At 33.0% G+C, this 11,227-nt stretch overlaps 1 protein-coding gene across 1 annotated transcript; it reads left to right on the top strand.

Annotated features, from left to right (window-relative positions):
- The first annotated feature begins 378 nt into the window (after positions 1-378).
- LOC143571167 (puromycin-sensitive aminopeptidase-like) lies at positions 379-10,359 on the top strand. Its single transcript, XM_077056663.1, has 31 exons — positions 379-399; positions 626-713; positions 1,237-1,314; positions 1,419-1,460; positions 1,539-1,679; positions 1,765-1,840; positions 2,067-2,143; positions 2,731-2,844; positions 2,911-2,985; positions 3,073-3,180; positions 3,736-3,948; positions 4,782-4,843; positions 4,948-4,975; positions 5,099-5,185; positions 5,277-5,302; positions 5,386-5,449; positions 5,547-5,627; positions 5,708-5,779; positions 5,886-5,954; positions 6,035-6,144; positions 6,231-6,311; positions 6,400-6,583; positions 6,673-6,821; positions 7,013-7,151; positions 7,224-7,370; positions 8,272-8,353; positions 8,436-8,611; positions 8,691-8,801; positions 9,658-9,774; positions 9,940-10,011; positions 10,180-10,359. The coding sequence occupies exons 2-31, from the start codon at positions 633-635 to the stop codon at positions 10,258-10,260; spliced, it is 2,943 nt and encodes a 980-aa protein (XP_076912778.1). The 5' UTR covers positions 379-399; positions 626-632; the 3' UTR covers positions 10,261-10,359.
- The last annotated feature ends 868 nt before the right edge of the window (positions 10,360-11,227 follow it).

Here is an 11,227-nt window from a genome sequence, read left to right as displayed (position 1 = left end):
TGACAGTAGGAGTAATCATAATAATATTAAAATTTAATATTAATTTAATATTATTATTATTGTTATTATTATTATTATTAATCATTTTCCATTCCATTCTCAAAAGGAACGAAAGAAAAACCATCCTTTACTAAGGAAGAAAAAATACAATATATGAAAGGAATTGCATTCCTTAGGAATGATTCATTTCATTGATAAATGACAGCTAAACATGTTTTGTTTCATTCATTGGAATGATCCATTTCATTCCATCTATCGTTACTTTGTACCAAAACTAATGGCCAATTCGCATCATATTCTTTGGGCCTCTTTTAACCTTTGTTTCATACTTTCATCTTAGGTTTTTTCAAAGGCTATCAGATTCCCACCTCATCACTCACTCATATCAACAACACAAAGGTAATTTTGTTTTTTCAGTCTAATTTGATTTTTCTTGGCCATAATTCCAAATTAACCAACCCTATCATCTGGTATACAAGAAACACTCAAATGATAGCCTGCCTTATTCACACTCCATCTTTAAATTAACACTGAGTAGGTTTGTTGATCTGGGCATCTATCTTTTTTAGTAAAAATTATTATACCCTTTATGCGAAGAATCTTGATTATTATTAGCTTAGCTTAGCTGATTGATGATGGCTCGATTGATTATTCCATGCAAAGGTTCTAGCTTTCCGAGGACTTGTCTCCTGGGTTTCATTTCCTCTGCTCATGTAATCTTTTTCTTTATCTTTCTTTCTTTTCAGTTAATTAAGGCTGTCTTACATTGCTTTGACTTCAAAAAAAGTTTTTTTTTTTAATAATTAAAGGATGGTATTCTTGCAAATAATGTAATTGAAATGCTTGTTTCAAAAAGTTGCTTTCTTGATTTCAAGAACTCTAATGAAACATGGTCTTTTTCGAGACATGTTACTGTTTTTAAGGATTAAGCATGATTATACGGTTTTATTCGTTTCGGCTTTAGGTTACTTGGATGTGTGTTTCAAAGTGTTTATTGTGATTTGAAGGATCAAAATCTGATAATTACTCTCTTAAAGATAGGGATACTTTGAATTTGATAATAAATAATCAGAATCATTAGCAGTCAATTGGTTCCATGGAATATGTAATACAGTATAAAATTGCTAGTTCTTATATCTTAATGATATTTTTTAAGCTGCTAAAAAAGATATTTTTAAGTGTATGATTAGAAGTTATTACATGAGGTAATTACATTTATGAGCGAAAACATTGCAGCTTCCAGGTGCTTCTCGTGTTTCATCAGTGACATGTGCCAATACCGTCTCTAAATACAAACGTTATCACACTTCACAGGTTTCGTATAAATAAATTTATTTATTTTTATTGATCTTAACAATCTCGTGATTTGTATTTTGGAACTAACTTGAATGTTTTTGTGGCATATTATTGTTTTGTAGTTAATACAAAAAAGTTGCCGATTTCCATACCATTTTTTACAGGTTAGTCTTTATGCTTTAAAAAACAGTCATTTGTATAATCTATTTTATTAAAATAACTGAAACATGTCTGTTTCTTAGAGAACAAATTTAACGAGTCGGACACTCATTCGGTCTGTGGCAACCGAGCCTGTTCCAAAGTCAGTTGAAGAGTCGAAAATGGATGCCCCTAAAGAAATCTTTTTGAAAGATTACAAGTTACCTGATTACTACTTTGATACGGTTTGTGTTTGGTTTAATTAAAACATATATTACTTGTTTATGATTTGTATTTATGATGTGTATTAATGAGCTGTTTGTTAATCAGGTGGACTTGTCATTTTCGTTGGGCGAAGAAAAAACAATTGTGTCTGCAAAAATTAGTGTTGTTCCGAGAGTTAATGGTATGATTTGCTGTTTTGGTCATTTTAGTAATATCTTATTAATAAAAACAGCTGATTCTTTTATTTTTGCAACTTTACACAATAAAAAGCACACTAGCTTCTACATTCTGTTTATTTAAAGCTGATTTTGTAATTTGGTTCATTCTATAATAACTTTCAAAACGCGCATCCAAACACTCCTAGTTATGTCATGTACTTTTCTTTAATTTGTTTGTTGTCGGGACAGGTGCCGCCTCTCCATTGGTCTTGGATGGGGTTGATCTCAAGCTGATTTCGGTCAAGGTTAATGGCAATGAACTCAAGGTATGTAATATGGACCATACCCACCCAACCCACAAGTAGGGCTGTTTGAAAATCTCGCTCGTAGTCGGCTGGTTTGTAAATGAGCCAAGCTCAAGGCTCAAGCCAAGTTTAGCTTCTCTTGTTGGCAAATTAAAGCCCGAGTATATTATGTGTGTGTGTGTATACATATAAGTTAAAGTCATATGGCATTTTTTAATGAAAAAAAAAATAGAACATTTTCTTAACATTGATCATTCTCATTTCGTTTAAAAGTAAACCCCAAATTTTAGTATATATAAATTATGAATTTTGTAGTTCATAAATTTTGTAGTATGTGTATGCCACAAATACTATTTGTAGTTTTATGCATCAATATGTGTAAAAAGAATACAAGTTTTGATTTTTTAATAAATTAACAAGCTGGCTAGACGAGTCACAAGCTGGCTCAAGTTCAAAGTTTCAGCACGTTAAGATAAATGAACCGGCTTGGCTCAGCTCTGTTGGTTTGTAAGCGAGCCGAGCCTGAAGCACACCCTGACTAAGTTTATTTACAGTACCCACATGTCTATCCTGAATTCAGATAAAATTAATACAGTTCTTTTTGTCAGGAGGGAGATTTTCATTTGGACACACGGCATCTTATTCTCAATTCACCTCCAAGTGGGAACTTTATCTTGGAAACCGTCACCGAGATTTTACCACAAAAGAACACATCATTAGAGGTAAAACCGTTATTGTATATGCTTCTTTTTTGTATTTATGTGATTAAGTTTTTTTTTTTTTTGCAGGGTCTTTACAAGTCTTCTGGTAACTTTTGCACACAATGTGAAGCCGAAGGCTTCCGAAAGATAACATTTTATCAGGTTCCTTATTGAATTGATTGTTGATTTGTATTCCACCTTTTCTTCTTCTCTCTCTCTCTTTAAATTTTTATATGTTTATTGTTTCAGGATCGTCCCGATGTTATGGCAAAATATACTTGTCGTATTGAGGCCGACAAGTCACTGTACCCCGTGTTGTTGTCCAATGGAAATCTTATCGAGCAAGGAGACCTAGAGGTGAAAATATTTCGTGTATATTTAATATTAAACTTTAATTGCAATTTTAACTTTGTTGTTGTTTCAATGTCTTGACCTTGAGATTTATTAGGGGTGTGTATATTTAATATTAAACGTTAATCGCAATTTTGGACTCAAACTGAACCAAAAACCAAAACTTCGGTTTTTGAGTTTTCGAAAATCATTCGGTTTTACAGCTTGAGTCGAAAATAATTGGCAAACAAAAAAATTTGAATTTGGGGCTAAATCTTTTAGTTACATAATATTTAATTGTTTATTGTATATTTGGACTAAAATATTTGGGTAACACTATTATGAAATTCTTATAAATTACTTAAGTTTAAAAGTTAAATATGAGAATCCATAGATTCGGTTTGGTTCAGTTTTTTTGGTTTTAAGTATCGGTCTAAGGGTTGTTTGGATATCCAATAATCAAGATACAGAAATAGTTTTTAAATTAAATATTACCTAAAATTATAGTTATATTGTAACAAATCATTACCCGCTTATCAAACTTTTATTTTATTTTTTTCATATATTTGAAAACTACTTTAGGGTGGGAAGCATTTTGCTCTTTGGGAGGACCCGTTCAAGAAACCGTGCTATCTGTTCGCGTTAGTTGCGGGCCAGTTAGAGAGCCGAGACGATACTTTCACTACATGTTCGGGTCGTAAAGTTGACCTGAAAATATGGACCCCACCGGAGGATCTTCCAAAAACCGAGCATGCCATGTATTCTCTCAAAGCATCCATGAAATGGGATGAAGATGTAAGCTCTTTGCATGATCTTTTATTACCTTTTCTTTATTATAAAGGTGGAGAAAATGGGTGGGTTCGTGTAACGGGTCGAAACACATTGTTTTCGTTTGAGTCAAAACGGCTGAACGAATTCGCAAACACTTATTTTTAGGCTTGTAAACAAACTGAATGTTCAGTGAACAGTTTGGTAGGAAGTTTGTTTTAAAACATGAACAGCAATTTTTGTTCGCTAAGTTAAGTGAACGAACATGAACAAGTGTCTCGTTGGTTAAGTTATGTTTGTGAACGTTCATTTATGTTCGCTAGTTTTTGTTTATTTAAGCCCGTGCATGTATATATATTTAAGTCTTTTTGCCCCATAACAATTTAGTCTAATTTTATGCAAATAAAGTTTCACTCATTACAATTTACTCTAGTTTTACTAATTTTTAGACTCAAAATATTGATATTCATACTAACCATCAAGTGTTCGTCTATTATGTTTGTTCATCCATGTTAAGTTATGTCTGTCGTTTATACTGTTAGTGAATGAACAAACAAGAAAACTATGTTTAATTGTTCGTGTTCAATCATTTGTTTGGCTAAATTTAAACGAATGAACATGAACATGCTCCCTTCGTGTTTGTTCGGTTGTCATTTATTTTTTTATTTAAATTTTTTGTGAACAAATAACATGCTATATATAAACACAGAAACTTTATTATTATTTCAATTATCTATTTGTCTAAAAAAAGCAATATAGGAGGTTTGATTCTGTTTGACTGTTAAGATAAAAAACTTAAGTTTAACATTTTTACTTGGTTGAGTATTGACTCACCCTTTTCTATATTTTTCTTTTTGTAGGTTTTTGGTCGCGAATACGATCTTGACATCTTTAACATTGTCTCTGTTCCAGACTTCAACATGTAAGTGTTAACTTGTTAAGCAATCTGTTTTTATTTATTGTTGTATTTTAGGTATATTTTACTGCATTAACCATTTTACCTTTCTATAAACTTGTGATTACCAGGGGAGCCATGGAAAACAAGAGCTTGAATGTATGCACTTGATCGTTGTTATTATTAATTTATTATTATTATTATTATTATTATTATTATTATTATTATTTTCCCGTATAATAAGATGTTTATCTGTTCATCTTTTTTTCGGTTGTTAAATAGATCTTCAACTCCAAACTTGTTTTGGCATCACCAGAAACCGCTACCGATGCAGATTATGCTGCAATTTTGGGTGTTATTGGTCATGAGGTATGTTGTTTGTGTATTAAATTTATTTAAGTTTTATATACCGTTTAAATCATATTTATGACATTTATATATTTTCTTATACATTTTGCAGTATTTTCATAATTGGACCGGCAACAGGTTCTCTTATATCCAATTTTCAATCGCATTCAGTTTTATATCATATATTTTTTATACTAAATGCTACACTCAAATATTTGTAGAGTAACATGTCGGGACTGGTTTCAGTTGAGTTTAAAGGAAGGCCTTACTGTTTTCCGTGATCAAGTAAGCGCGTGCCAACGTTTTTAAAATACGTTTCTTTATTTTTCTTTTAAGTATTTTTTTAGATTGTAGTGGTTATAACTTATAACACTGTTTGCAGGAATTTTCGTCTGATTTGGGTAGCCGTACGGTCAAGCGGATTGGTGACGTGTCAAGGCTTCGTATATATCAATTTTCACAGGTTGTTTTAACTAATAACATATATCATTTTCTTATAGGTGGATCATTTATTCATTTTTTAATAGTTAACGAATTTTCTAGGACGCGGGTCCAATGGCTCATCCCGTTAGGCCTCACTCTTACATCAAGATGGACAACTTCTATACCGTAACAGTATGATTTTGAATTTATTAGTACTTTGTGTGATTATTGTTACTTAATTTTGGAAATAAAAAGATGAGTAATTTGTTTGCACTTTTTAATTTATTGTATAATTCAGGTGTATGAGAAGGGAGCGGAAGTTGTGCGCATGTACAAAACATTACTGGGAAATCAAGGGTTTCGAAAGGTTAAACCGATGCCAAAACGGTTAAATATATGATGTTTATGTTAATTTTTTTTATTAATATGACATGTTTATGAATTTAGGGTACGGATTTGTACTTTGAAAGACATGACGGGCAGGCGGTAACGTGTGAAGATTTCTTTGCTGCTATGCGAGATGCTAATGATGCAGATTTTGCTAATTTTTTATTATGGTATTTGACCATTTGACCAAGCCTCTTTTTAAATTTCTATTGTTTGGATAAAAAGATTCAGATTAATTATTAATATGTTATATAAGGTATTCACAAGCTGGGACTCCGATCGTTAAGGTTACATCTTCTTACAATGCCGAAGCTCATACCTTTTCTTTAAAGTTTAGGTAAAGTTTTTCTTTTCCTTTTGGTATTTCTGAGATGTTGACCTTTTGATATTATGTAAATAACTTGTCAATCTTGACATTTTTCCAGTCAAACGGTTCCGCCTACACCAGGTCAGCCAATAAAGGAACCAATGTTTATTCCCGTGGCCACTGGTCTTCTTGACTCAAATGGTAAAGATATGCCATTATCATCAATTTATCATGATGGGAAATTGGAGCCCGTTACACGTGACGGTCAGCCCGTTTACACCACCGTTCTCAGAGTTACAAAGGTGAAGTTTTGTATTCAAAGATTTTAAAAAGTATTCTTTTGAATTTGAATCTCAGAATATAGAAACCGACCCATGTTTTAATATTATAGGGTGAAGAAGAATTTGTGTTCACTGATGTACCTGAGAAGCCCGTTCCGTCTCTGTTACGGGGTTACAGTGCGCCTATTCGTCTACACTCGGATCTCACTGACAATGATTTGTTTTTCCTTCTTGCTCATGATTCAGATGGATTTAACCGGTAACTTCTAATAAAAACATATGCTTATTAATAAAACACGCCCATATTATAGAAAATGTGCGTTTAAGAAAACACGCATTTATGAAGCAAATCGCACGTTAATAAGCAAAACACGCGTTTATTCACACGTATATTAATCAAAACGTGTGTTTATTAAAAAAACAGAATTTTAAAAGACTATATTATTGCAGGTGGGAAGCAGGACAAATATTGGCAAGGAAATTGATGCTTAGTCAAGTTGTTAATTTCCAAAACAATAACGCATTGGTTCTTGATCCTATGTTTGTGCATGGTATAAAATGCATTCTTTTGGATTCGATTCTTGACAAGGTATTTTGTTCACTGTTTTATTATATTTTATTGAATAAAGTGTAGACTGTAGAACTAAATTGATTTTTTCAGGAATTTATTGCAAGAGCAATAACTCTTCCTGGTGAAGGTGAGATCATGGATATGATGGAAGTAGCCGACCCTGATGCTGTCCATGCGGTTAGAAAGTTTATCAGAAAGCAGTTAGCTTCAGAATTGAAGCAAGAGCTCGTAAATCTGGTATTGATTTTAATTATTAAACTATTATTTTTTCTAATTTAATATACGTTTTCATTTTGTTTTCACAAAAAGATGTCATTTTTCCTTTGAATAATAAAATATGGCAAATGCTCGAAACAATATATGGGTATAAGGGAGCCGAGGTAAGCCAGATCTCGACTAGGCTTGAGCTCAGCTTGTTTAATTTACGAGCGCTCGAGCTCGAGCTTGACTCGCGCTCTACTGGTTTATTATTTATTAACTAACTAGGCTAGAAATCCGTGTATTGCACCCCTTTTTTGAATTAAATACTTGGTAATAAGGATTTAGAAATCAAAATAGAGAAGCGGAAACAAACTTATCTATTTGGTGAATAAAGAGAGCCAGAAAAAGTAAATGATAGTAATGAAGATTTAGGAATTAAGAAAGAGAAGCGGAAAACAAACTTACTTATTAAGTGAAGAAAGAGAAGTGGGAAAAGTAAACAAGGGCTCATGGAATTGTAACAAGTGGCACTCTCATTTACTTATTAATTAGATATAAATTTGTATATATTTATAATTATTTTTTTTATATATCTTCATTCAAATTTTCATATATAAGATAATATATTATATAGGTTTTTTTTGTTTTTTTTATCATAGTTTTATATATAATATAAATTTATATAAAAAAAATAATAGATTCGATTAGGTGCGCGAGCCAGCTCCAGATCGTTTATTAAAACTATAGCCTATTTTTTGGCTCGAGCTAGGTTGAGCTTGTTTAAGCTCATCTTGATTTGAGCTTTTAACGAGCCGCTGGGCTTGTTTACACCCCCCCCCCCCCCCCCCACTTCAAAACGTTTATATTACAAATGATGTCTGATTATATGATTTAACAATATCACGAAAATCACTTTCAAAATTGAAATGCTTGACAGGTGAAAGAAAATAGGAGTACGGAAAAGTACGTGTTTGACCATGCAAACATGGCGAGACGGGCTTTAAAGAACACCGCCCTCGGTATTTTTTGACTTCTTGTTTGACCTTTTTGTTTTAGGCACTAAAACTCTTTGTTTTTGACCATTGATTTTTTTTTAAAAAGGTTATCTTGCATCTCTTGAAGATGAAGAAATTACCGAGCTTGTATTGCACGAATACAAAACCGCCACCAATATGACGGATCAGTTTTCGGCTCTGGCAGCTATTGCTCAGAAGCCCGGTAAAGCCCGTGATGATGCGTTGGCTGATTTTTATAACCAATGGCAACATGACTATTTGGTAGCCTCTTCACACCTTCAAATAAAATACCATTAATACTTATTTAAAGAAATTGATAGGATTTTATTTGTGTTTCCAGGTGGTTAATAAGTGGTTTGCACTTCAATCCTCGTCGGATATTCCTGGGAATGTCGAGAATGTTTACCAACTTTTGAGCCATCCGGCATTTGACCTTAAAAATCCCAACAAGGTTAGAATCTTTGTATGTTAATTTAAGTGCTGTTATGTAATTTTTTTAAAGGTGGTGATTTCCACAAAACGGGGTGGATTTTGTTGCTAATGAGACGGTTGGGTCAGTTTAACTTGCTTCGAAATGAAAGGCGACAGATAAACAAACACCGTTGACATGCCAATACGGGCCGTATAACATGGAGAAAGTGGGTAGGCCTGTAAATGAAACAAACGGACATGAATACAAATGGGGGCATACTCATGAGCACGGACAATTAATCTAACAAAGTTTTTTTGTTCGTTAAGAAAATGAACATGTTCGTGTTCGCTTGTGAAAAATCTAAGCGAATAGCTGAAGAACGTAAACGAACACAAATCAACGACATAAACAAACATAAACTAATGCAAATGGACATAAGCGAACAAGCCTAATACATTAAGAACGTAAACAAATGTAATTAAACAACCACATATGAACAAGCATAAGCAAAAATTCACGACCGTATATGAACGAAAGAAACATGTGTCCATGATCGTTCGTGTTAAATCAAACGAACAAAATCTCTTGTTCATGTTCATTTGTTTATTAAATAAACTAACATAGAGCGGTTCAATGAATGTTTGGTTCGTTTACAGGCCTACAAATTGGCCGTATGACAAATACGGGTGTGATATTCTTGACTGAAAGAATTAACTAATGTGAATTGTGACATCTGACAAAGTAATACGATCTGTATGACCGTTATTTCGCTCTGTCATACCGGCCATGTGGTCTGTATGATGGGACACGGTAACCGGTGTACGCCAACCCCAAATGAAGCGGGTCAAACCGGTCCCGCGAGTCAAAAATAATTTTTACAAATCAATTTGAACAGGTGTACTCGTTGATTGGAGGATTTTGTGCTTCACCCGTTAATTTCCATGCCAAAGACGGTTTGGGCTACAAGTTCTTGGGAGAAATTGTGGTGCAACTTGACAAACTGAACCCACAGGTACAAATGACTTTTTTTTACCCTTTTTCAATTTCTCTTTTCTTGGGTCCTCTCAACATCATATTTTCAGGACACCTTTGTAGTCTTTATAGATTTACATGATGCAAATTTTCCGGGTCATGCTGAATTTATCATTTTGCCTTTGTCTTGGACTCTTGGTTGCAGGTGGCGTCTCGCATGGTTTCAGCCTTTTCTCGGTGGAAGCGGTATGATGAAACCCGCCAAAATCTTGCCAAGGTAACACATCTTGATCTTTAAGTTTAGCAAACGGTTTAAGTAACAAGTCAACGGTTTTAGGTTGATCCGTAAACACCTTTTTGTCCATTTTTCCATAGGTTTGACCCATTTCACCGATAGTCAAGATTTAATTTGACCTGTTTGATAAATGGTTGTTACTGGAAACAGGCACAGCTGGAGATGATTGTGTCGGCTAACGGGCTTTCGGAGAATGTATACGAGATTGCTTCGAAGAGTTTGGCTGTTTAGAGAGATCTTTTTTTTTCTTCTTTTTTTATGAAGAACCAAACTTGAATAAAATTGACCTATTTTCCTGAGTTTTAAACGAAAATTAGATTTGGTAGACTGTTTTTAGTTTTCTATTTAGTATGAACTAGTATTGACATCCTCGCGTTGTGGTGTGGGGTGGGGGTGGGGGGGGGGGGGTAAAATGTAGAAATTAGGTATCTAGAACAAGAGAATTAATCAAGAAGTATTCTATTAAGAAGTGTTGAGTTGATTACAGAAATTGAATTACAAGAAATCCCCAAATCTGGCTCTTATAAGCCCTAGCAAACAACTAACATTTTACACATTATACCCTAACAAAAAATTGTAAAAAATAAAAGTATAGGAGACCAAAGCTGAAAGTGAAAAAATGATGACGGATAAAACTAAAATATTTTGTGAAATATTTGTAAACTATAAAAAGTCTAAGGACCAAAATTAAAAAATAAAAGTTAGACAAAAAAAAATATTTTATGATACAAATTTGGATGCACATTGAACAAAATAATGAGAATACAAAGCAGCACTTCTAAAATTTTTATAAGAAAAATCTTAAAAAGGTTTAGAGGATTGTACGTAGTTGTGAGTGGAAGAGAGATAAATTTTAAAGAGATGGTAAATTTTGAGTAAATTTGAAGGAACATTGTTTATGCTATATTTATGTTTTAATATATTTGAAAGTAGTTGTGAGTGAAAGAGATATAAAATATAATGATAAAGAGGTAAAAAACATTATTTAATTGTATATGAGAGAAAAAATAGTGTTTTTAGTGTAATTATAGAGATAGAGTAACTGTTGGAATGCTCTGATGCATAGTTCTCCACAAATGGGTATATATAAATAGTTCTCCACAAATGGATATATAAATGGGCGTATAAGAGAGGTGTTGTGGTTGCATTAGTAGAGTTAGCAGTTACGGGGTTAGTTAGTTGAGTTTGTATTAAAATT

This window comes from Bidens hawaiensis, unplaced genomic scaffold (genome assembly GCF_021521415.1).
Source record: "Bidens hawaiensis isolate Kalapana, Puna unplaced genomic scaffold, B.hawaiensis_p1.1 tig00025205_1, whole genome shotgun sequence".
Classification (NCBI taxonomy): domain Eukaryota; kingdom Viridiplantae; phylum Streptophyta; class Magnoliopsida; order Asterales; family Asteraceae; genus Bidens; species Bidens hawaiensis.
The sequence above is the reverse complement of the archived record's forward strand: the minus strand, read 5'-3'. Positions and strand labels throughout refer to the sequence as shown.

Bases quoted from the DNA above. Each gene is read 5' to 3' on its own strand.
- LOC143571167 (XM_077056663.1), top strand. From the start codon at position 633: ATGATGGCTCGATTGATTATTCCATGCAAAGGTTCTAGCTTTCCGAGG. The intron at 5,450-5,546 runs GTAAGCGCGTGC...CACTGTTTGCAG, and splicing joins TTACTGTTTTCCGTGATCAA to GAATTTTCGTCTGATTTGGG. The intron at 6,584-6,672 runs GTGAAGTTTTGT...TTAATATTATAG, and splicing joins CCGTTCTCAGAGTTACAAAG to GGTGAAGAAGAATTTGTGTT.